Here is a 27,389-nt window from a genome sequence, read left to right on the forward strand (position 1 = left end):
ATATATTAGGAGGGACTAGCATATATATTATTTTTCTTTTTCTTGAGTCACTGTAGTTTAGAAATTTGATTACTCAATTGAGTTATCTAGGCCAACTCATTATGTTATTTTAATGCTTTTTTTTCATGTTTAAGTTTTTGGATAGAAGATGAATTCTGGATGACATAATATATGTACAAATGTTGAGGTCAACAACATGAATTGTAAACTCTTATTTGTTAATTAAATTAATTTCTTTAGTAGCCCATTCAATTAATATTTGGATATTAAACTGTTAGTGATAGAAATAGAATAATAGAAAATTTATTTTCATAGTTCGATCGTCTGTTCCCTCCTCAGTAATTCCAAATCTCGGGCTGGCCCTTGACAAAACATATCTCTATCTCAATGATATCATCATAGGCCGTTTCCATCTAAGACAGATACAAAACAAAATAAGCGAACAAATAAAATGGAATAAACTTTGTCCAGTTATTGCTATGATGCATGTGATGAAGATAAACACAATTTCATAAGTAGGACTTTTGATAATTACAATGGTCTAATAGGGTTAATTTGGGAATTGAACATGTGATTCAGAAAAGGAAGCGGGCTTGGAACAATAGTAAGGTTGCCTTTATTTAGAGGTCAAGGGTTCTCATTATGAAATGTGGCTCTATGCTATATCAGGAATGGCTGAATATAGCAACTCCTCTCAATACACAGTTTTTTTAGGAGTCTCTGGGTTAAGCTTTTTCTTACTATGATCAGGTAATATCGGTGATCTTCTTATATCATCTTTTCTTTGATTATAATGACATCATTATTTTACTGTATAATTCACTTGCTCATTGGGTGAAGTTGACCATCGTATTTATGCTACTATTCTGCAATTCACTAACTATTTGGCGGCAGGATCACTTTTGCATGGATTTCTTACCGTTGTGAAGTGTGAATTCAACCAACAAGTTCCTATCATTTGCATGAAGCATTATGCTACCTATTTTTCGTTTATTTACGCAATGTAACTACTGTGCCAAATCATTTGTAATAAATCATTTTTTTGCTTACAATCATGATTGGCGAAACATAGCTTTTCAGCTGATAAAGTTGATTTGCTTTGTAAAATTGTCTGACTCTTCCTTCACATTTTTCTTTGAAGTTATTTCATGAAGCTTTAAGAGAATTATCTAGAGAAAATTGGGCTGCTTATATCCGCATTGGTATCATGGAAATCCTGCAAAATCGCATTGGTATGCTTTATTTAATTCCTTTGGGTGTACACCCACCACAAAAATAAAATAAAAATAATAAAAAAAAAGAGTTATGTGAAGTTAAGCTGTGTGATAACTTAAAAAGATAAAATAAAAAAATTAGAGAAACGTAGAGTACAAGATAGATGTTTGAATTTTGTCTCTTATTCTCTGTGATTTTTCAGTTTCTTATGAGAAACTTCAAGCTCTTCAGCTTTTGGACTCGATCATGCATATAATTGGTGAGGGTTGGCTTCTTGAAGAAAAAATAATGCTTGATGTCCAAGAAACTCTGCCAGTTGACAAGTACGGCAGTACTAAGCGTTTCTTATATGGAGTTACTAATGTGTTCTGAAGAAAACTTCACCTTGTTTTTCTTTTTTGTTGTGAAATGCTTGATCTAATTTAAGTGTGTTGAGCATATGCTCAAAAAAATTTACCAAAGTGTTTGAGATGTTCTTGATGCTTGAATAATTTTATTTTGCAGGTTTCTGCTGCTTGTGCTCGAGCGTGCAAGAGTGGAGGTTTCTGTTATTCTCAATGAACTAGCATACCTGAAATATGAAGCTTCTAAAAGTTCTACTTCTGAATCAGTGCTATCAAAGCAACAAAACCTTGCTGTATTATATTCGCTGATAGAGAAGATTATCAAATTGATCTCAAGTTCTGCTGAAACAGAGGGTAGGTAAATTATCAACTGGAGCTAATCGTGTTTTTGCTTTTTAATGTTAAAACTAGGCCCTTCTTTTAAGGAATAATATTTTGCAGACAATGTAGAAATCATTTTTGACTTATTATTAACATTTTCATATTTTATTTAAGAAGTAATTAGTAGTTTGGTCTTGAAGATTAAATTCGAGGGTATTCAGCATCATAGTTGCATGATTTTCATGGGAAGGTTATCAACCACAGACAAGAATACAAAGATGCATATATGACATAACATAGAATTGCTGACACATAATAGTTACAAAAGAAGGGTACGACATGCCATAGACATATTTTTATACTTAATAAATTATTAATATAAAATGTAAAGTTTCTACTATTCTGTACTAAAGGCATCACTTGATGAAATATAATATTATAAAAAATTTAATAATGATAAAAAAAATTAGACACGAGCATTCATTAATTTTTTTTTAATTCACGTTTTTTTAATCAATATTGCTTCTAGAATCCAGGAAAAATTTAAAAATAAATATTAATGCAGTCTTAAAATAATAAAACAAAACAAGATTGCATGAGCATTTTCCAATTAGAGTTATCAATGATGAAAGATTAGTGTTTCCTAGATTTGAGTTCTCTTTAATTATCTTAGAATTATAGTTTTTTCTGGTTATTTATCCGGATCATTTGAATCATGATAAATAGTTAAATTTATTGAAAACATTCTAGTTTTGAACATCTAAATTTTGGCCATCTAAAATGAATTGATACGCACTTGGTTGCAGTAGAGACATGGCTTTGACACATCTACACTTAGGGTACTTCAAAGGTCAATTGCAAGGGTTTAACATCAAGCTGAGATGCGACTTTGACTTTAAATTTTGATGAGCAAGGGATTTGCTGATGGCTTTGGGCTTTGGGTTCTGAAGATGGCACGGATTGGCTTCAATGAAACCAGTTTGGTGTCTAGTAGAAACAAGGCTTCAGCATCCAGCATCGGTCTCAGTTTTAGAAGGCTAAGAGCTTAAAGATGAAACAATAAAGCCTTCATTGAAACTATTTGTTTGTGCGAGTTTGCGGCTTTGAAGCAAAACGGGTGGGGAGGGCAGAGTAATAGGTGTATATGCGAATTGAAGGTAGTATCGCTGTTATAGGGCAGATATGAGTGATATTTATTTCATTAATTTAGCAACTTTTCTTTCCGCTATTTTGTGATCCGCTGTCTGCTCGTGGCATAACCGTTTTTCATTTGTACCCGCCGTGCTAGAGTTTAAATTCTTTCTAAAAAATCTGACACAATTTCTTAAGTGTCATACATGTGTCCGGAGGTGTTGGAGCAGTGTATGTGTTCGACACAAACACCACAGCCTTTTGGAATTGTTCGCGTGTCTTAGGATTGAACTGATTTGTAATGATGGTGGCTTCTGAAAATATCAGAATACACTAGATCTTCATGTAATGAAAGGGCATATTTATCTTTAACTGTGTTTTCATTTGATGATACAATATGAGAGATCCTAATGGTATGCATACCACACTTAGCTGTGAATGTAGGATGTTTAGTTGCCTCCTTTGATGTCCTGCATTCAAGTTTTAGTAAGGAGAATTAACATTTCAAGAGAAATATTTTTGCTAGAGATTAAAATTTATTGGATAGAGCCAAATTATATTTTACTAGATTCTTGATGGCCGAACTCAGTTCAGGAGTTAAGGCTTAACGCTATGGTTTTGCATGATTGGATGAGTTTTAAGATCCTAGATACCCTTAGAAAGTTGAAAAAAAGATTCCAGGTTGTGAGAGAAACTAACAAGAAAGAGAGCCAAATTGAATGGTGTGTTTTTTGGATTTCTAGTTGAAGGAGGGTATGTGCTTGATACCTGATGATTTTAGAAGAGAGGACCTCCTTGAGCTCACTGTTGCTATCAAATAAGGTTTCCCATGTCCTTGAAAGAGAATGTGCCCATGATGAAGAGAGAACTAGGAGAGATCTTAGCATTGTTAGGATTGATAGTTAATTGGCATTTGCTTTATGCTATTTTTTGTATTGGTAAATAAAGAAAAGCTACAAAAGTGCCCTTTCATACTAATGAAAGAAGATAAAATATTAACAAACAATTTCATGAAATTATTCTATATATATATATTTTATGACATGAATTTTCTATACTAGTTAATAAGATCTGTATTTCTATCTGTATTTTTAAATAAAAAGGATTATAGAAGATACTATTTTTCACTGAATGTTTAGTATGAAAGAACAAAATGTAGATATTCGAGCACCTCTTGAATGCAAGCATGTCCTAGTATCCATTTGATCAAAAGGGGTGGTGGGCAAAGTTTGCATGGGTGGTTGACCTGCACATATACTCACCTCTTTTTGTGATGCTTTCTCTAATCATATTTTTGTGACTTTCCTTGATATTGTCGGCTTATGTGTTTAGTTAATCTACGTACCATAGGCAAATCCTCCCGGCTGTGTAGTCAATTCCTGGCAGTGTAACTATACATGAGTTAGCTAATCCAATATTTATGCATAATATTTATTATTATTTTGTCTTAAATCAAAAGTTATTATTAGAAAATAATATGATGCTTGCATGTCATACTTTAAATATGTTGGATGTCTTATATGAAAATGAAAAAAGATATTAATAATAATGTTATTTGTAAAATTGAAGTTTGATAGTTCAATTGAAGATGCGACTTACGAATATTATGCTAGAAGGTAATGCCATGCGGACTTCAACGTTTTATTAAAATGCAAATTGGCTAGCTATGCTATGTGCGATCAATTTCGTGCTATTAAAATCATTAATAACTGAGTTGATAATGGTGAACATAAGTGCTAAAATTTTTGCATGACGAAAATCCTAATTTTTATTTAGAAAGGATTAGATTTGAAGAATGATGTTAGAAACACTATTGAGGATAAGATAAGGAAAAATAAAGTTGTGGTTTGTCCATATATAATGTTATAAAAAGGTATCCATTTAAAGAATTAATAAAATTAATGTTTATGGTTTAGTACTCAACATGAATGAATCATGATTGAAGATTGAAAACCTCTACTATTAAATAGCTGGATAATGATAATTATGATTATCACCCTTCAGCTGACTCCCGTTAAGGTCAAGCAATGGTGTAATAAAGGTGGATGACTCAGTCAGACTCAATTTTCACTAACACTTGTCTTCACATGCACAAATCAACATCAAGCGGGTGGAGGATTGATCTCATTAAATCGTCACGAGCATTTACTTGAAATTGATTCCTTAATCATCAATTTATATTTCCATGCAGGGAAGCATGCATAAATATAAAATATAGGTACCCTAGAAGTCATCCAAAATTTTTATATTCATTAGTTATACATAAAAGCAAGTTAACTGGCTAATTGCCTGCCTACTCTTTACCTTTTCTTGAAAATTAGCAACATATTATAGGGTAAGTTATAGGTTTAGTGAGATAATCAACACTAAATAAAATTCAATAGACATGAATGAAACTTGTATGCTAGTTAATGACTAGTACGAGTGATAATAGTAAAAGATAAACATGTTTTAGTTAAGTACAACGAACATGGAGTAAATACAATATAAGAAGCAATGGTCAATAACATTCTATTGTAGCTTACAATGATTTCATTCACTTCGTTGTGCACGGATTTATATGTTTTTACTTGTACTTTCATTCTTATTTGTATTTGTATAATTTAACTCATTTCATTTCTTTGGGTCATCACCCAACTTATCGGTTACAATAACCGTTGATAAAGGTTGGTCATCCTATCATAACTTATTAATAGCTCCCCAGATAGCAAATGTTCAACTTCAATCTCAATATCAAGAGTTGAGAATTCAATATTTTTCCTATCTTTTCATGTACAGACAATTAGTAAAGCAGTTTACTTATCATAATATATGTAACATTTTCTTGACCACTTCAACCGGAATGGTCATTTTCATATGTAATTATTGCTAATCTGAATGTACCTGCAATTAAATCATTTATTTTGTATGCATAAGAACACAATGATATCGGTAATATCATAAGTTTATATTTGAGTTTTCCTTTCTATGAAATATGCACTTATCTATTAGATAAATACACTGCAAACAATCACAAGTAATGATTTTATGAAATATTTGCTTCTTAATTTAGCACTTAATTAACTCATTTTGTTAACGAAACAATCTCATGATAAGATTCACCAAGCTCGTCATGAGCTTGTCGTCTAGCATAGACCATCTAGAAATCATCTTTTCTTATAAATTTTAAGGAAATCTTTAAATTAAATTCAATTTAAGACATTTTTAATTTCAATAAGCATTTACCTCAAATTGGTTTCTTCTCGTACACACTATTCTTCCAAATCTCCCTTCAACCCTTTTCTAAATTTACAATCCAAAATTTGTGCCCAAATAATTTGGCTAAATATAAATTTCACAAAACTGAAAAAAGTAACTGGTATTCTCAAGTAAGATGAAATTAATGCAAACTTTTATAAATTCACTTAGAAATAGATTTCTTACCTCCAAACCTCAATTTTTCTCTTGAAATATTCTCTCATATCCTTCCTCTCCTTTCCCGTTTTCCTCCTTGTTTTCCATGCTGCAGCTGTTACCCAAGAGTATAGTTCTTAATTTCAATGATCTGCTTCTCACAGAATCGCCCAATCGCAATCCCTTTTTCCGCAATAGTACTCTAGTAAGTGGTGGGGATGAGAATAGAGAAAATGGAGATATATATATATATATATATATATATATATAAAAGATACAGATATATCTCACACAAGGTACAACTCACACAAAATCCCTTTTTCCGCAACAGTAAGTCTAAGGACTAATATATTAAAGAGAAAAAGATACAGATAGGTTGTATGAGTGTGCCCAAAAGTAGACACCCAACCCACACGGTACAACTCACACAAAATCCCAAAAAAAGAGAAGATACATATAAGATAAAAAAACAAAACAACCAAGGAGCGGAAAAAGTTACGGACGACTCAATTTAGTCCTGCCTCTGCCTCTAGTTCTTGAAAGGGAGTCAGCTAACAAATTGGTGAGGTGTGTACCATTACCCGAAGTAACCAAAGTATCATCAATTGGATTCCTGAGCTCAAGTAGGTTTTCATTTTCTTCTTCCTCCTTGATGTGTAAACCTGTCAGTCTTCATTTAAAGATTGATCATTCGTATGAGGTGGTTGAACTGTAGTAGAAGGATTGTCAACCGTTGTAACCATAATAGGTTTTAGTGTATGTGAAGTATGAGCTGTCGCCTCTGCACTCGATACTTCCTGAAGATGGGGAGCTGCAAGGTTCTCCTGATTATCAGTTTGAACACTATCCTTTGTATGTAAGGATCGTTCAGTATTGTTTTCATTAAGGTTTGAATGTGTAGATTGCCCAACAGAGCCATCCGACATCACATCAATCACAGAAACATAAACAAAATTAACAGGAAGGGGATCCTCAGGGGCAATTAAATCAGACCCCAACTCCTGTTTTGTGGTAAATTCCTCCACAGGTTGAGCAGATGTGTCAAGAGCAGTGGGGTTAGACCAATCCTTATTCATTTGAGCTTTAGATTTCAAATTAGGATGGAGCCTATGACATTTATCAAAGGTATGCCCAAACATCTTACAGTGGGTACAATAAAACAGTCTATGTTTCATGAAAATTTGTTGCCAATATCCATTATGTGTTGTGCTCAGCCAGACTTCAGTAATATCAGGTAAAGTAGTATCCCTTTTCATAAGTATTCTGGCCACAGAAGACCTGGTTAGATTGAAGACGGGTAGATCTAGCTTCATATGGTCCCCAAGTATGACCCCAATAGAGTGAAGAATCTGATGATTAAAAAAGTGCAGCTTGAGACCAGGTAGACTAAACCATACCGGTACAGTGAGAGATTCATGATTTAGGTAAAAATTAAGAGATCACTTGAGTAACTTCATTGACTTGTCTGCAATATTATTATATTTTTTGGAGAATATCCGAACGTTGTCTTCAACCACGGTTAACTGAATCAACGCATGTCTCCCATCAAAGCATAGTCATCGCCTCGGTTTCGTCGTCTCTCTGCTTCCGTATCCTCGCATATTCTGCTTCGTCGGCTCGCATCTGCGTCGTTTCTTACTGCGCTTTCGTCTGTTTCCTATGTTTTGCTTGTTTCGACGCTGACAGTGTTTGCAGCTTCCGCGATTCTATCAGAACGTCGTAGCAGGTGACGTCGACAGCTTCAGTCTCCGCACCTTTCCCTCTCCCTGTTTCCGCGATTATATCGGGAGGTCGTAGCAGGTGGATCTACATGCTCTGATGGCGCTCCCTCCTTCTTCGGTTGAACTTGACAAAACGTCCTTTTCGCACGTGGTGGGTAGTCTTCAGGTGGAGTTTGCGATTGTGTTTCCTACAAGCTATGAGGATTGTCGTGATGGTGCAGGTGATTGACCTTTTTCGGTTGAACTTGACAAAACGTCCTTTGCGCACGTGGTGGGTAGTCTTCAGGTGGAGTTTGCGATTGTGTTTCCTACAAGCTATGAGGATTGTCGTGATGGTGCAGGTGATTGACCTTTTGTTATGAAGACAAGTCGGAAAGGTGAGAAACAACACTCTTCTTTTCGCTCTGCTAGGATTTCTGTTTATGGCGAACTCTAGCTCGAAACAGACATCTGTTTTCACTCGCTCGTTTCGATACTTTTAGTCTTCATCTTCGGCTCTGGCTGGCGGAGGAGTTCGCGTTGTCGAGCTTGCTCGCCTGCTACATCGTCTGTGTCGTTTGCTGCGTCGTCGTGTCGTCGAGCCTGCTGCGCCGTCTGCTGCATCGTCGAGCCTTTCTGCTCTCGTCTATCGTGTCTTCTGCGACGCTTTGCGCGGCAGGTTCGTCAAGGCCGCTCGACTGCTCCGCCATAGTTTCTACAGTTTTTGCTCGACTGATTGATTGCTCGCGTACCGGTTGCTCCATTTGCTGCAGTGCTTGTGTGAAGTACGCTAATGGCATCAGGATTTTTTTATGCTGCCGCCGTCGCCAGTGATAATCCCGCAAAACCCTCCTATGCTATAGTTGTTCACAAACGCAACTCCTCTTTCCACCTCATTGATAGTCTGGTAGTATCGCAGATGTACCATGATTCTGTTGCAAGAAATGACGATTGCAATCTCATAAAAAAAGTAGAGAAAAAATTTGGCTAACCAGTATTATTCTTCTCTGACGCTGAAATTTCAACTCGTGCAGGAAAATACAAATTTACTAGTTGGAAAGTTCCAATTATGTTGCTCTACGATGAAGATCATCAAGAAGGTTTTTGAAGGTTTCAAACTTGTCGGGGATTGACATGTGGGTCATTTCGACGAAATGCATGTTATGATACAGTTGAACATAAAAGAAGATTACACGAGAATTTTCTCAAAAAAATTCATCACAATCGAGAGTAAACATATGAAATATCTCAAATAGACCTCTAATTTTGATCCCAGTCAAGAACCCTTAATTGCACCTATTTGGTTTTCATTACCTGAACTCAAACTTCAATTCTTTTATCTACCTATCTTATATGCATTTGAGACTATCATTGGAAAATCTTTGCAGGTAGATTTACGTATAGTTCATTTCTCAAGATCCTCTATTGCAAGAATTTATATTGAAAGAGATTACACTATTAAATGTAGAAAAAGTCTGACTTGGATCTGCTCACAATGGTTATTGACAAAAAATCATTATGAAACAGAAAGGTCCTCTATTGCAAGAATTTATATTGAAAGAGATATTACACTATTAAATGTAGAAAAAGTCTGACTTGGATCTGCTCACAATGGTTATTGACAAAAAATCATTATGAAACAGAAACCTTACTATTGCAAGCATTGCAAGATGTTTGGACACCCGCAGGAGAAATGTTTCATATTGTACCCAAAGATGAAAACCAATAGTTAAAAGCAATAACACACTATTAGTGCACCCCATGTGCCCGAACGCGCTCCCAACAAACCTGATGATAGCCAACCTGAGGAGGGAATCACCACAAAATAAGAGTTGATGTCTGCCCCTGGGATCCCTTCTCCTGACCATACTACAACGGATAATGTTCCAACCAAAAATCAAATCAAGATAGTCCTGTAGCTCCTATTCAGGAAGCATAGGTGCAAATGTAACAATTTACACTTCACATACACTAGAACTTATCGCGGTGGCAACGACTGACTTTCCTTCTACTGCGGCTCTAAGATCGCATGAGCCTGTCTTCAGATGAAGAATGAAAGGTTTACACTTCTCTACGGAAGAAGGTTGGGGGCACACTCAAACTTGGAAACTTAATGGGTGATACTTTAGTTACTCTTGGCAATGACACGACTCTTCAAAGTTTGTTATCTGACCTAAAACTAGAGGAAGAGACATGACAAAACTAGCTCGTCCCTAGCTACTTGTTTTCTATATGTTTTAAATTTATTGTACATTTTATTGAGTTTATTTGTAACTTTTTGTTAGGATATTACTGTACTTGTATTGTATGGGTAGGATAAAGTGCCTCTTTTGTGCTCCCTCATACAACCTTTATGTATCCTTTCTATTTCAATAAAATCAGACCTTGAGCTTTTCAAATACATACATATATATATCTTTTCAGATACATATATTTGTGTGTATATTTGTGTGTGTGTGTGTGTATATATGTGCGTGCGCGCACGTGTGTGTGTGCACCACATATATTTGTGTATGTATTTGTGTGTGTGTGTGTGTGTATATGTGCGTGCGCGCACGTGTGTGTGTGCACCACGCTTCTAAATCAAATTAAATTAACTTAATTAGGTTGAAAAAGGGGAGCAACTATAGTATCGAATATTGTTTTACAATAATCAATTAATTTAATTAAGAGATTTAATTAAAATTTTTAATTTATTGATTTATATTTTCATAAAAAATTAAATATATTAATATTTTATATATGCTATTGAGTATCAAAAATGATTGATTCAAAATATAGAATTTTATAAGATAGTTCGAATTGATTTTAAGAGATGCTAAAAATGGATGTATTTTAAAATAGTTAAAAATTTCCTGATTTAATCCAAATTGGGTATCAAAATGAGGATATAGTTGTTCATGAAGCATATGCATAGGAAAATACTTGGTCAATCCTCCTTGTGTTCGAACAGAAGTAACATTTTTAGTATACATGTTTTTAATGACTTGAATATAAGACATATCAACACCTTTCTTTTCTAAAACACTCCAAAGTACTTCTCTTGAAAACTTATCGTAAGTTTTTTATAAATCATTACAAATCTTATGTTGATCCTCCTTACTCTCTGTGCTTCTCAATCAAACCTCTCAATAAATGTATAACTTTTATTGAAGACTTGCTCGACATAAATATAAACTGATTATGAGAAATCCTTGCATCACATTTTAACATATATTCAATTACTCTCTCCCATAATTTTAGTGAATGACACATTAATTTAATTTCTCTATAATTTGCACGTTGTTGTGTTTCCACTTTATTCTTAAAAAAGGAGAACAAAATACTCTTTCTTCACTTTTCAGACATCTTTTTTAGTTTTTTAAATAATATTAAAAATTTTAGTAAGCCAAGAAATCGCCAAATCTCTTAAAGATTTTCACACTTCTATTGGGATACCATTTGATTCTACTGATTTTTAACCCTTGATTTTCTTTGAAGCCTCGTCAACTTTCTTTTTACTAATGTGACGGTAAAAATAAAATTTTATTATTATTAACGATATTAAGATCTCTAAAGTCGGTTATGTTGAATATCTTCATCTAAGATTAGGTGGTTTGTGCTTACACATTAAAGGCTTAAAATGCATCTATAGGATCTATGTACTACATTAATGTCGAAAGATAAAGATGGAAATGGAATATTTTTAAGATATATGGATACATATTCTACAAGAAAAGGTTTGTATATAATACACTTAACTCTTGATGTAATACTAGATTGAGTTGTGATTGAGAATTTATAAAGACAAATGTGTGAATTTTCAAATCTTGCATGCTTGCTAGTTTAGTTTATAAAGATTTTTATTAGTTCTTACGAAAGTCCTTAGATTTAATGTCTCCTCTCCCATGAAAAAAAATAAAAATTTGTTGTAGACGTTGACGTCTATGCACATATACATCTCCAAATATCATGTCATTTTATGCTGTTTTTTCAAAAGCCTTCATGTTTAAAGTTGCATCAAATTGGAAATAATATTTCCTTTGCTTCTTTTATCAGTTCTCACATTTAATTAGTTTCTTTCAGGGACCAGTACAAGTGAAGCCATTGTGATGCAGATCATTTCAGGACTAAATGAGACGGTTGATTTAGTTCTTGATTATCTTCAAGATGCAAAGGTTTGTGCCTATCCATTTTGCCACTGTTCGGAGAAATTTATTAGTAGTAATTTCAATTCAACCGACTTGTCTCCTTTTTTCTTATTTTGAGTTTCATGCTTGTTTGGTACTTATTAATCATGGATGCAGACACAATTGCTGGTATACTTACGGTATAAAATATTTTCTTCAGTATACATCATATTTTAGTAAAATTGAACACAACAAGCAAGAATTCGATCATTTTTTCTGTAAAATTACGGCTATTTTTAAGTTAGCTGGATAGCCTTGAACTGTTTTTTTTTTTTTTTTGTTTGTTTTTGGTTATTGCTGCTGATAGCGGCTATAAGAAGTCGTTACCTAAATGGAAACTTTTGTTTGAGCTTTCTTGGTGATTCTCCTCTCCTTTATTTAACCATCTGTCTCTGTTTTACTTTTCCTTAATGCCATTGCCATAGTAACAGCTTTGCGTGCGTTCCATTAGCTCCTAGTGAGCAAATTTGGATGTAAAGTTGTGTGGGTGACTAGCAAGGTTGTGTTCCAAATTTGCTTGATTTTTATTTGATTAGTGTAACTGAGCTTAGGAATTATGCTAAACCATGAAATTGATTTGGTTCAATTTAGATTTGGTCTAAGCTCTTGTCTTTATTTTGTGCTCGTGTGCATCAATTCCCCTGTAGCCAAAAAAGCCTTAGGAGATTTAGAAATGGGGTGCATGCCATGTAGATCAGGCGCTGTTCTTTTTGTTAATTTTCTTTGATTCAAGCCTCTTAGTGGAAAAAGTATTCATCCTATGAACTGGGTAGTTGTGCGTTTCTGTAGGAGTAGTACTTAATAATTTGGTCAACCTTGGCAATAGGTGTTGCTGTGGCCAGTGGTAGTGAACGGACAACACTTCATTCATTGAGGAGGACGATTTGTAGGCACAATAGGCTTGGAACTGCCTTGATACCGTACTGTATTATCCATATTGAAAATAAATCCAAAATAAAATTCTTGAGGCTCATTAATCAAATAAATTGAACATAATTTCCTAAGGATTTTCTTCGAGTCGGAAGATCTTAATTGGAGCTTTTTAGTTGAATTCAATCAAGTATAAAATCAGTTTCATTAAATCCTCACTATTTTCTCTAAGTATTAGCCATTGTTTTATATTTCTTATTTTGTTTAGCAATTTTTAACTTTATATCAATGTGATGTTTCTATAAATTCTTAGCAAAAATTGCATCAGGTCGAGAACATAATGTATACTGGAAGAATGAAATGAACTTAGAGGAACTTGAGAACTTGCACATAAGCGATGGAGGGAACCTCAGTACTTCGATTGAACCAAAATTTTGATCTGCAGGGGAAATGAACTGAGGGATCATCATATATATAAGGGGAAAATTGATTTCTTGTGTGGCCAAGTGGACTAAATTACAACCATATTGGGACAAAAATAATGTTATTTTGAAAACACATGAAAGATTCCAACTCCTGAAATTTGCTGCTGGATTTGCAATGCAGGCGTAATTAAGATAGAATGCAATATTTTAAAACTCAAATTGACATGTTTTTTGCAAGCATTTTAATTACAATTTTCATGCGAAGAACTACCTAAAAAATATAAAGCACAACACAAATACCTTTCAACTCAAATACAACACTTTAAAAATTGTGCAAGCGCATCAAAAGATGAAGCTCTCATGCATTTGCCCTGATAAAAGCATCATTGTTTAAGCTTAAGATAAAATTTTTTAACACGCTAAAACAATCAAATATGTTCGTTTGTGTTGACCTTTGTGCCTTATGAAGCACAAACACGGGGACATGGACACGACACGACATGATACGGGGACACGACATAATTGAAAAAAATATGACATGACACATTTTTATATTTAATTAATTATTAATATAAAAAATATATTTCTTTCATTATTCTTGATAAAAAATGTCACTGCACAAATTATGCAAGAATAAAGTTTACCTTCATAAATTTAATTTATATTATAAAACCTCATGCTTATGAAAATTAATTTTTAAAATCATATATAATATGTTTCAAACGAATTCATTCAAGTTTAAATCCAACTTATCTACTAAAATTTAAAAATAATATGATTATAAAGAAGAAATTACTAATATTTCAACTTCAACGAATATTGAATGCCCCATCGATGCTCGATTTCGACGAATGTTAGAGAGAGCCTCAACATGACAAGAGATTGAGTGGCTTCGACTGTGAGATATAATTAAAGCTTTACATATATTTATATTTTTCTAATTCATGTGCCCTATTTTCTCAAAATTGTATTAAGCTAACGTCCGTTGCGGCGTTGAGGTGTGTCTTGGACGCGTTCGAGTCTGAAAAAAATTCAAACATATGTTTTATAGTGTTGGAGAAATGTTAGGACATGTCAGACAACTATCGGTGACCGATATGTGTCAGACACGGGTACAACACATTTTTAGAAGTGTCAATGCTGCATAGTCCGTGCCTAATTCTTATAATGGCTTGGCCAAACAGGGTAATGATTGTAATAACTGTAACTAGAATAAGATAAAATAAAGTAGATTTTAGGTCGGTTCGACGGGTATAACCATCTCAATAGTTTTAGAGATGAATAAGTTCTCTCTTTTCTAATCTATTGGGTGGAGCAAAAGACTAGCTTGAAAGGACTTAGAGAGGTGAGGGAAAAAGAAGGAAGAAGAAAGAAAGAGACGATTTAGCGCGTGCAGGAGAAGTGGTGCTCGCCTTTGGGAAGGAAGCATTGGCGACATTTATCCTAGCTTGTTGTGGGATGAAGGAAGAGGAAGAAGGGAGGCACACCACTTACAGGTGGCTGGATCACTTCAAGTGTGAAGGAAAGGAAGACAGGAAAAAAAGAGACACTATGTGCGAGAGGAGAGGGCGGATCGACCGGCTCTTATATGAAGAAGAGAGCGGCTTTGTGGAGATGAATAGGGAAGCTGAGTAGAGGACGAGGTTGTTCTCGTGCGGGAGTCATCTCGTTCTAGACATCAGGCTAAACCAATTATATGAGGAGCGGGTCGCGTGCACGCGGGATATGGGAAGCTTAGTTGAAGGAAATATGGTTGCAAGCATTTTGTACAAAGGAAAGAGGAGGAACGAAGAGTTTTTGTGAGGGAAGTGGTCTTCGTGAATGAGGCAACCGAGCCAAGCCAAAGGAAGCGATAGTGGAAGAAATTTGGATTATAAATAGTGAAGTGGAGGTGATATTCAAAGAAAGTAAGTGGAAGAATAGACATTTACAAAAGTCTCCTAAAAGGTTAAGGTGAGTAATTTTTACTTTATTTGCGTTAATTTAATTTTTCTCGCTCTTTTAAAATGTTTCATTTGTTACACATATTAAAAACATTCTTATAACCGAATGAAGAAAAATGAAAATGATCTAATTGTTTTACGGTTTCAATTTTTTTTCTTTCGCACTGCATTAAATAAAAAGTTAAATGAATTGAATTGTTGAAAAAAATGAGATATAAGTTAAATGAAAGATTAAATAATTTATGGGCTCCAGTAGAAATTAGGGTTTGTGCTATATCATCTTAAATGTGTTTTGGTGGATAGAGAATAATTGGATCGACAACATCCGTTTCAAATCAGAATCAGGCATGTATAGAGAATGTTCAACTCTTGGTGTATGCACTATTGCAACAAGAAGTAAAGCAAGAAGAAGTAAAGGATTCACTTAAAATTATTACATGCATTGTTTTACATTTAAAAGATTAAATTGATTGAAATTTTAATATGGAATATAGTATTTTTTTTATTCTATTTTATAATATCATAATCATAAATTTATGCTAAATTATTCATTATTAGATATTCATGCATCTTTATCTTATTATAAGTATTATATCTTTTAGAATAGACGAATATAAATCTTTTTTTTCTACAGGGGGCATTTTACTCATTCATTACAAAATATTTAGTTAAGTGATGGGTTTGTATACTTCAAAGATGTTCATTGTGCTATCAATTAAATTATCAAATGGAAATTATGTGAATGCTAGCCAAATGTGAGGTTAATTTAAGAATTCGTGGAGAATATTTTAAAGCCTAGGTGATTGTATATATTTGACTAAATATGTTGTAATATTTTGTATGGATTTATCATCTGACCATTTCATTAGGATGCAATCCTAGGTATGGAACTTTTATTCAAAATGTACATTACCTTTAAGAGCTCCAATATTACTTGTAAAGAAAAAAAGGACAGAAGTTTTGATATGTGTATTGACTTAAAAAAATTTAATAAGCACTTTTAAGAATAAATTATCCACCGTTGAAAATTGACGTCTTATTTTATCAATTGAAAGAGGGTTTTATATTTTCAAAATCGATATTCAATTAAGTTATCATTAGTTGAGGATTAAAGAAGACATGTCCAGGATATCATTCAGATATAGATATGAATATAATGAATTTGTGGTGATTGCATTTGAATTTTCACATGTTCCATCAATCTTTATGGATTTAATGAGTTGGATTTTTAAGTCATTTTGGATATATTCGTGATAGTATCGATAATTGATATCATTGTTTATTCAACTGGTGAGGTTATCATTCTTATCATCTTTATGCAGTTTTGCAAATTTTATAAGATAATAAGTTTTATGCTAAATTGTTTAAATGTAAACTTTAAGTAATGAATGTCACATTTTTGGGCATGTGATGAGTCGAGAGAGTATATTAGTAGATCAAAATAAAATTAAGAGAATTACAAATTGTGAAGGTCGAGTGGAGTTGTAGAAGTTAATGGCTTAATTTCTAGGCATTGCAGGTTACTATAGCATATTTACTGAAGGGTTTTTTTAGATTGTTATGCCATCATCTTGTTTAACTGTCAATAATAAAATCTGAGTGGACTGATCATTGTGGTGATGCATTCCAGAAGCTAAAACTTTTACTTAATGATTGTCCCAAATTTGATTATTCGCTCATGATCAAATGAATTTCAATTTTATAGTGATGCATCATTATAAGGATTAGGATATGTTCTTATACAACATGAAAAAACTATTGTTTATTCTTCTAGAAATTAAAAAAAAATCATGAAAAAAAATTATCTCACTTATGAGTTGGTATCAATTGTGCTTGCGTCATTATGTGGATTATGTGTTCTTATGAAACATAAAAAATTCAATTTTTTTTGCTTGTAGGCAATGAAAGGATCATGAAAGAAATTATCCTACCCATGATGTAAAGCAGGCAACAATTTTGTTTGTATTTGAGATTTGGATCCATTATTTCTATTTATGCAGATGTGAAGTTGTTATTGACCATTAGCATTTGAAATGCATATATTTACTCAAAATGAAATGAATTTTAGACAGAAAATATTCATCGAGGAAAAACAAATATTTTTTGTAGGTACAGTAAGCATCAAATAGTTCAAATTAGCTGATTAGTCAACAAAAATAATTGAGTAAAGACAAAAGACTAAAATTATCAATGATTAGCTTAAAATGACGGGAATGATGTTCAATTGAATCATTTGACAGTTCAGACTATCTTAAATCAAAATACTAGTCATTGGCTGGGGATATTACCATGTAGAAAATCATAAATCAAATAAATACAAGTAGTCTAGTGGCATGCATGATAGATGAATCGTTGAAATAAAAATGTGAGATTTATCTTGCAGATGTTGATCATTTGAGAAAGGAGAATAAACCCATCTATCAGGCTATAAAATATATTCAGGAAAGAATAAAATATATCAGGAGCTTAGAACAATATTTTTGTGGTCAGGTTTGAATAGAAGTGTTGCATAATTTGTGGCCAAATGTCTTAAATGTCAGCTAACAGAATATCAAAGGTCTAATGGTTTGTTACAAATATTGCAAATGCTAGGGTGAAAATGGGACGAGATGGTGATTGATGTTGTGATTAGTTTGCCTAGAGTAAAACAAGGACTTGATACTGTATGGGTTATTATGGATAGATTGACTAAGTTCGCACATCTCTTTCCAATTTGGTTGACATGTATTAAAATAATTAGTGAAGTTATATGTGAACGAGATTGTATGATTATAAGGTATAAAATTTTATTTTTAGATATTGTTGATAGATTTAAATCCAAATCTTGGAATAAAATTCAATAGGCTTTGGACACAAGATCGACTTTTAGTGTTGCATTTCACTAATAAATAGAAGGCCAATCAGTGAGAAAAATTCAAACTTTGAGGATTTACTCCATTTATTTATTCTTGATTTTAGTAGGAGGATGGGAGTCGCGTACATCATAAATTGAATTTGTGTATAACAACAGTTTTTTGTTAAGCATCAAAATGACTCCATATGAAGCTCTTTATGAAAAAAAATGCGTGACACTGTTGTGGTGGGCTAAAATTAGGGAAATTCATTTGCACAGATTTCGTGGATGATGTTATTTAGAAGATCCGACTGATTAAAAATAGATTAAATGTTGCTCAAGATAAATAACAAAAATGCTATGATGTTAATGCAAGCATCTTAGCCTAGTGGTTTAAATCTTGGTCTTCCAACTAAAAGGACCTAGATTCAAGGCCTTGAATATTCAGTCTGTGTTGATTTACGTGTGTGTGGGGAAAAAATAAAAATGATATGATGATAGACACAAGCCAATGAAATTTGATTTTGTGATGTTTGTTTTTATCAAGGCTAACTCAATAAAAGGTGTGCAATAATTTCGAAAGATAGAAAAACTGAGTCCACAATACATAAGGCTATATGAAATTACCGACAAAATTGGGATGGTGGTTTACACATTTATTGTACCAACACCGATGTAGGGAGTATACAATGTATTTCATTTCTCTACACTTCAAAATTTTTTTATTGATAAATTCAATGAATTTATGGTAGATGTAATTGATATGCAACTTGATTTGACCTTTAGAGGCGAATTCAATAAATTTGTTATCGTTAATAGACATAAAAAGCATAAAAAAAGTCATAACAAAATAACCGACTATAGAGTAGATTGGTGCGTAAATACACGGTGGAGGGTAGATGTTTTTCAGCTAGGCTAAGTTCAGGTTGGTGAATTCCACAAACATTCATCATTTATCATTCGACTTCGACACCATTACTACGTTCGCAATCCTTTTGGGTTGTTGTACTTCTCGAATGTAGCCAATGTCCATGTCGAACTACTTCTGTTGAGGTTATCTACACTATGTGCATCTTCCGCTTCGTTGCCCAAGCTCTAGGGTTGACGTTTAATCTGTGGCTTGTTACGTCAATATCTACCTCTAACTTTTCTTCAATTTAGGTCATTTATGAGCCTTAAGTTGAACATTGCACTCAGTTTGGAAACTTTACGTGATTTTCCTTGACGAAGACAACTTGCTCAACTGCTCGTTGGTTCTTAAATTAATTTCTCATTGTGTATTGAGTTTCAGGATCTCCCTTTGCATGCTCCTCACCATGCACTGATAGTGTGGGGCTCATCCAAGTCTCCCATAGTAGTAATTATTTATTTAATCATCTGTGAATTTTATGGTGATGTGATGCACGAAGAGAACTGCCTTGATGGTATCGAGCAACCGATGACCAAAAATGGTGTTTTATGTTATTGTGGAGTTGACCATAAGTGTGAATTGTGTCTTTCTTGCCCCATGTGGGCAAGGCTAGGATCTTTAGTTCCTCCTAGCAAGAGAATCCATATAATGGTCTTGAGGTAGATGATAATTGTGAAGTACAAAATTTTTTTTTGTCAAACACAGATTTAAATAAAATTTTGATAGAACTCTCTATATCAATAAAGATACTATCAATTTGTGCTAATTGGGGGTTAATGTGGTGATCACTAATGTGTTGCTGTAGTGGTTCTCATTGGCTGACAAATCTTCAATGAAAATGATGGGTGTTAATAGACTACTCTTTGTCGAGATGAGATCTCTAGGTACATCTCTCCTGAAGAGAGTCTTGTGAGACTTGTTTGCGGATACCTTTACTCTATCCCCACCAAGTATGACTCATAAAATCTCTGTTATATGAATTGTCTGGGCCTGAGCTAGCTCGTTGCGAGTTTCTTTGATTGGTGCTTTCAACTTTGGGTCACTATTCTCGACGCCACGAACTCTTTTTGTTCCTAACCTTGATCAACTCCTTGATCAAACTTCATAGATGGCGACACTCTTCAGTTTCATGATTGTGGTCATGTTGATAGACACAGTACCTTTGTGGGTCGCATAAATGTCGTCTTGCTTTTATTGGCATGGGTTTACGAAAGTGCTCTTTGTGTTGAATGACCTCCACCATCTCGGTCAAGGAGACTTGCAGAGGAGTCTATTGTACAATTGATGAGTTGGTGGTGATGACCTCCCAAGATGAAGATTAATCCACCTTTTTTAAAACTGAACTCGTCTCCATTGAATGAATAAATCTCTCTTGAGCATGTGTCTTTTTTTTGTAAGGATGTGGCCAATGATACTCAAAATGTAGTCTCATGACTGGTTACGTAGAGCAAGATACTCTTCCGTTAATTTGGTAGAAGCTTTTTTTCTACGGATGTTTCTGTGTGCTCTGCTTATGTAGTAGTAGGAAATGAGTTATGTTCTTCAGCTGAGATGTGATTATTGGCGAGTTCCAATAGCTCAACTAAGGTGTGTGGATGTTGCATACTAAGAGCATAGCAAAAAGGTCCCACCCTTAGCCCTTGGGCTAATGCGGTGTGGGCAATCCCTAGCTCTAAATCTCGCACCTCCAATATTTTCCTCTGGAAGCGGGTCATGAAAGATTGCAGGTTTTCTTCTAGCTCGTGGCGAATTCACAGTAGTGCTTGCGAACTCTTCTAGGGTTTTGAGCATTATCCAATTGTGCTAAAAACTTGTGTTTGAAGTTTGCATAGAGGGTTATCACTCATAACGACAAACTATTGAATCACCTTAGTCTTGAATCTTTCGGAGTCATAATGAATAAGAAACACTTCAGGGTATCATTTACTCTTTATAATCAAACAAAAAATTCAAAAAAAGCGATGTGATATGATGGTTTTGATTGCCCTTGATAAGACTCCAAGGAAGGATCTTGAAGAACTCGAGCTCTTCAGCCTTAGTAAACTCCCTAGAAAAGCATTCTCCAATTGATTAGATTGAGGTGCTTTGACCTTCTCTTATAGTTAGACAGGGCTGAGCTCACGTTGTCTGAATAGTATGAATTGTCCTCCTTCATTAGAGTGGGTAAAGGAGTTCCTCTAACATTGTCGTCGAATTCCTTTCTTCGTTGCATTGAGCTACTGGTTCAGGTGGTATAGTGCTCGATGTTCTATTGCTTGAACCAAGGTTTCATTGGTCATGTTCGTCATTTTTTCTTTCAACTCATTAATTTGTTGGGTGATGAATTTCCTAGTATAGTCCATGTTGTTGGTGACTTCTCTGTGGCTTAGTTCTACTCTGTGTAGTTTTACTTGTCTGTGATATGATCCACGCTTTCCACACTTTTAAAAATGTTGAGTCGCAATCAAGCCAAGGAAGCAATTCTAGAATCATGGGAAGCAAATGATAGAATCGCTGGGATGCAATTCTAGAATCATGGGAAGCAAATGATAGAATCCCAACCAACAACTAGATCAAGTTTCGCGATACAGTCGTGAATAGATGAGGGCTTGACGAAGGAAGCAATTGCAATTCATAGGAGCAAACAATTGGATTGCGACCATACAGGACATACAATCGCAATGCATGCGATCTGGTAAGCCCATGACGAGATTTCAGAAAATAGAAGTCTACCTTAGTGATTGAAAACCATCCAAGGGTTAATGTTAGCCAAAAAATAGACGGTTTGGAGGAGAAATTAGAGTGAGAAGCGAGACAAATCATATTGGAAATGAAGGAGCGTTTCTCATCCATTATAGGATGACTCTTGTTTATGAAGGGGAGGATGGAGAGTAAATTCACTGCCCTTGAAGGAATGATGAAGAACGTGGAATTTCACACAAAATTACTTGTCGCAAAATCGACGGACAATGTCGGGTACATATGTGAGTGACAACGCTTGGAAGAAATGATGTGACATTCAAAAGGCTTAAACAAATAGAAGCAAACAAAATCAAGCAAAGGAGTCGGGAGCATATTTAAGTGGCAACATTTGAAGTGAATTTCATGGCATCTAGAGATTTGGAACGGGCAACAACAGGTAGTACAGGATGTCGTGCGATTAGGGGCTGGAGAAGAATGATTTGAAGGATTTTGGCCTGGAATAAGAAACGACGGTGGGTAAGACACTGTTAAAGGGTTGCATGTAACAACACTAGTCCCTTTTTCTGCGACAGCCTTCTTGGTGGAAGATGATTTAAGAGTAATTATAGGAACGAGATAGGTGTAGAAGAGTAGAGGAGTTTATAAAGGATTGGTTTGGAAATTGCAGAATATTCAAGAGGGAGACAAGATAGGGGTACTTCGTAGTATCCTTACTATGTGCAAAACCTTGGTGTCAGCGGATCTGTCAAAGGTGACAACTATAATGGAGTGACCATTACCTAAGACCTTGAAAGCGATTGAGAGGATTTCTAGGACTTAAAGGATATTATTGGGAATTCATGAAGGTTTGTAATTTGATTGTGTGATCATTAATGAAGAAACTGAAAAATGATAACTTTTAGTGGGAGAATGTGGAGACCTAGACATTTGATAAGTTAAAAAAAGCCCCGACAAGTGCACTTGTCCGGGCATTATCTGATTTCATCTAACCTTCATTTTTAGAGACGAATGCTTTAGGATTTGGATTAGGTGCAGCTCTCATGCAGTGTCAACGATCCATCACTTATTCGATAAAGTGTTGATGACAAGAGCCAAACTCAAGTTAGTTTACGAGTTGGAGCCATAAGATTTGATCCAACAACTGTTTTATTTTTTTCCCACTTTAAGGACAATGTCCTTTGGGAGGGGAGTAATATGACACCGGCGCCCAATGCCGATTTAGTCTTATATTAGTTATTATTGTGGGGTATAAATAATACTAATATGTTTATGGTTAGGGTTATGATGAGATTGTTGTCTTGAGTCTTACAGTTAGGGTTTGGGAGAGATTGTTTTCCTATCGAGTTGTAGGTGCTAGGGTTAGGGTTTAGGAGAGATCGCCTACCTCTCTAATTGTAGGTGTTTATCTTTTATGCATTTTAGTTGTGTTGTTTGGAGTTCTTGAAATAAAATATTTTGTTTGCCCTAATTTCTGTTGAAAATTTTTCTGGTTCGTAGCACAATATCTCGTGTCATCTGCACACTTCGTCTTATCACATCTTTCGACTTATTCGGCCTATTGGTTTAGATTTTGCTCTAAAGGCTGTTCACCTCCGGAGTGGATAAGTTTATGTTATGTTGGATGAGGAAGGATTGCAGGGCAACCTTTGGCGAGATCTCGAGATCATAGGATTGATTACACTCCCTTTTTTCTTTGCAAGAAGAATAACCGTCAATTGGTCAACTTAGATTCAGCCACTCGTACTTAACTACTTGTCTTTGATCGCTTGTAGTCGGTTGTTCGTCTACCCAGGTCTTTGATGGATTGGGCCGAAAGACCCATTTAACTTGTATGAACCCTTACTGGCCCAATATGGCTACTTTTTGTCATAACTAAAAGTTTTAAGTTTGTCATTTAAAATGTCTATAAAACAAATACTTGACATCCCTTGATAAAAACAGTTGTATCATCGAAATGTCTGTGAACCAAACTGCCCTAAATTACCTCAATATTAGTGACTATGTTATTCAATCTGTCTTATTGTCATGTAATGTATAACCAAACGCCTCTTATGATAAATTACATAACATCACATCATAAAAAATGTTGAACCAAACAACCCGGTCTTACCTGTTCATGAACTTGATTTCAGTACCTTACCTTCAACTATATACACCATTAGGCCTTGTCTTGAGGGCATGTTCTTAAAATTAAGTCGAAATTGGGAGAGACATTGACATATTATTTCTTTTCCTTTTAGGATCATTGCTATAGGAAAGGGAATGACCTTTTGGCTGCTGTAAGAATTGTTGGAAGGTGCGTTGATGTTCCATTGCTTTTTTATATTGATTTAGCAACACATGCTTTCATAACTTCTATTTTTTTAATTGTTTCCTTAGTTCAAAGTGTATCTTTGATTTGCTTAAAGTTGAACAAATTTTACACAAATTGTTGGTTTTTTATTATAATAAAGCCCAAGTGGAATATTTATAGTCAAATTGATGGAGAGTTCATTCATTAGGAAAATATTGCAAGCATCCACATTTATTTGAAGATTCTGACAATTTATTGGAAAATTAATTACCTTTCGAAATTATGTTGCTATTTGTATTGCATGCAATTTTAATTTTACAAGAAATGATGTTGTATTGAAACTCTTAGTTTGCTATTGCTAAAATTATTTTTTCGAGTACAACAAGACATTATCATTTTGCGAGAAGTGCACAATGCATAGCAATTGCTAAGCATTGTTAGATGAAAAGAACTAAAAAACAAAATTCAATGATAACACCAAAAGAAGCACAAGGTCAATTAAAATTGTCTAACTTCAAGCTTGTATATTGGAGGATGGCATGTACTTGCTATTTATCTCTTCGAAGTAATTACAATTGAAGTTTCTTTTTCAAAATTTTCTTTGTTTTAAAAGTGTTAATAGTAGGGGTAATAGAAAGAGAGTTTAGATTCTTCTTCTCTCTAGCATTGAGGAGAACAATAGATGCCATAGAAGGGTTATAATATCTAATTGCATGAATAGGTGTGGTGGCTGGGTTAGCTTCTCATGAATTCATTGGTTGAAAGGCAGGATCCAAAGTTGATTTAAGTTTTGAAGCAAGGCATGTCAAAATTATGGAATTTCTACTGTTGCGTTAGAAGATGGAACTTTTTTAGATTTTAGATCCTCAATCCCATTATTGATAGGTTTTTGCAGCTCTTGGTGTGCTCTGAGGCATTTAAAAGGTTGTGGATAAATATTTGGCAAGACAAGGAAATATGGGGAATGCCTTTTAAACTTAAATATTTTCTAGTACTTGGTTGCCATTACTTGTAGAGCCAATCCAAATGTCTTTCTCAAGAAGAGAACTATTCAAACTGTCTGATCCTAGCTACTGTTTGCTTAGAAAGCTAAGCGTTGGCAGCATCCGCTCGAAATGATTTGCCAAAAGTTGATCCAAGTGAGTACCAATTAGATTGATTGAAAAACTGAGTCCATAACTAAAGGAAAATGATCCCAATTGATGTAGGAGGAGGATTCATAGAACAGTCAAACTGAGGTGCCTTCTAAGAATACACAATTAATTTTTTTTTCTAAGAGAGAAGGCTCGTGTTCATATTCTTAGGGTAACTTGATTAGAATATGGGAAGAATCAATAAGTCCAACATTGTAACCCCAACCAAATGCAGATGAACCATGAGTTCGCAAATAATCTACATATTAGGTTGATATTGGGAAAAATAGCTCAACAAAGGGGGGGAGAAAGGCAATATCAACTTGCAGGTTTTCTCATCTAATAAAATGAGTATTGGTTTATCTTAGAATGTGGTAGATAGCTTGTGATTAAGAGTTGAAGTGTTGAAACTGAGTGCAGAACAAGAATTATTGGACAAAGGGCCATGACCATTTACCCCTTAAAAGCCTCAGTAAAATAACATGGAGCAAAAGGCAAAAAGCAAAAGAGGTATCTGGAAGACAATGGTCCTAATTATTGTCAGCCATGAGAAAGGTATCACAATTCAAGCGAACTAAAGGAACAACTGGTGAAATATGGAAGGGATATTGAAGGAAGAATTTGGGCTAGAGGGAGTGAGAATCCATGATTCATAGCATGAGACATATAATTGAAATTTATTAAGGGTGGTGACACTGTTCTAGGCTCCTAGAAGGTGTTTGAGATATGAATTTAGTAGGGGGTCGACGATATTTTGAAGGGGATAGGAGGCATTTGGTGATTGTTTGGTCTGAAATAGTGGAGAGAAGCACAAACAACATGGTATGAACAATGAGAAGGTTATAACACCTATTCCTGAACAAGCTAAAGACACATCACTTATAAAATGAAGATGATAAGATACACCATAAAGCAAAAATTAGAGATTATAATATTCAAATTAAATGAAACAAACCTAAAGTTTGCAAACTAGAAAATAACAACATATAAATTATTCCCTCTCAAAGAAACCCTAATTCTAATTAAAAATAACATAAAAGGTAGGCCCATAAAGGCCTGGTGACGGCAGATTGGTGGGAGAATCCTATTACCTCAATTACGACATAAGAAATCACATCTCCAATTCATTCCATGTAATTGGGATGTCACAATACGCAGAATCAAGGAATCTCGCTGAATTAGGATTGTAAAATCCAGTGCATGATGCTTCAACGCCATTGTTTTCGACTAGGAGAGGCTCATTCTTCTTATTTGTAAATAATCGGATTCCAAATTTTGATGTTCCTTCCCACAAATATCTAAGAAGATTTTCAAACCTACGGTTCAACACTTTTATCTTTCCATCATCTATCTATAGATGTGTTTTTGAATTGAACTAAAACTTAATACCCAACTTACCCTATGTTCTTCTAGAAATATCTAGAAATATCTACAAAATTTCTCATTGCTGTTTGAAGTGATGATATATTGGACATCACTCATTAGTGGTAGCCTAGAAGGTAGATTATAGGCATAAAGTTCCAAAACCCTCTTAGCAGCGACTGCCTTATGTCAGGTATCAATTCTTCCATGTCACGTTTTTCTAGCATCATCAAAGCCAGTCCCTCTTGTCCCTTTTTTATGGATTATAGAATTTTTATAGCGCACTAAAGTTGTTGTCTTTGTTTGAGTAACCATCACTATTAACTCTTTTAACAACAAAAGTAAAATATGTTTCCCTTGATAAATGAGTAAGTGTTTTTGTGCCATCATGAAGTGTACCCCTGTAATGCTGTCACGGTCGCCCTAAAAGAATATGACATGCATCTGTATGCACGATATCACACAAAACCTAATTTTGTCACTCGTCTCTAATTGAAAATTCTATTTGTCTATACTTTTTTTTGTTAATCTTTTTCAATCAAGTTAGAGAATATGATTAAGAATGCTAGCCAATAATGAAGCTCATCTTGCCTATCATTTTTGTAGTTATTACAGTTTCACAGCTATCTTCATCAATAATGAGACTGCATTTGCATCTCTTTCCC

At 34.4% G+C, this 27,389-nt stretch overlaps 1 protein-coding gene across 1 annotated transcript in view; it reads left to right on the top strand.

Moving 5' to 3' along the window:
• The window catches only part of LOC110039544, a 98,689-nt gene that overhangs the window by 23,535 nt on the left and 47,765 nt on the right, over positions 1 to 27,389 (top strand). Inside the window, exons 7-11 of the mRNA XM_020744647.1 lie at positions 1,142 to 1,232; positions 1,418 to 1,538; positions 1,720 to 1,913; positions 12,170 to 12,261; positions 24,177 to 24,232. Coding sequence (XP_020600306.1) covers positions 1,142 to 1,232; positions 1,418 to 1,538; positions 1,720 to 1,913; positions 12,170 to 12,261; positions 24,177 to 24,232 — 554 coding nt within the window. The remainder of the gene's footprint in view (positions 1 to 1,141; positions 1,233 to 1,417; positions 1,539 to 1,719; positions 1,914 to 12,169; positions 12,262 to 24,176; positions 24,233 to 27,389) is intronic.

Source organism: Phalaenopsis equestris, unplaced genomic scaffold (assembly GCF_001263595.1).
Source record: "Phalaenopsis equestris unplaced genomic scaffold, ASM126359v1 Scaffold000002, whole genome shotgun sequence".
NCBI classification, from domain to species: domain Eukaryota; kingdom Viridiplantae; phylum Streptophyta; class Magnoliopsida; order Asparagales; family Orchidaceae; genus Phalaenopsis; species Phalaenopsis equestris.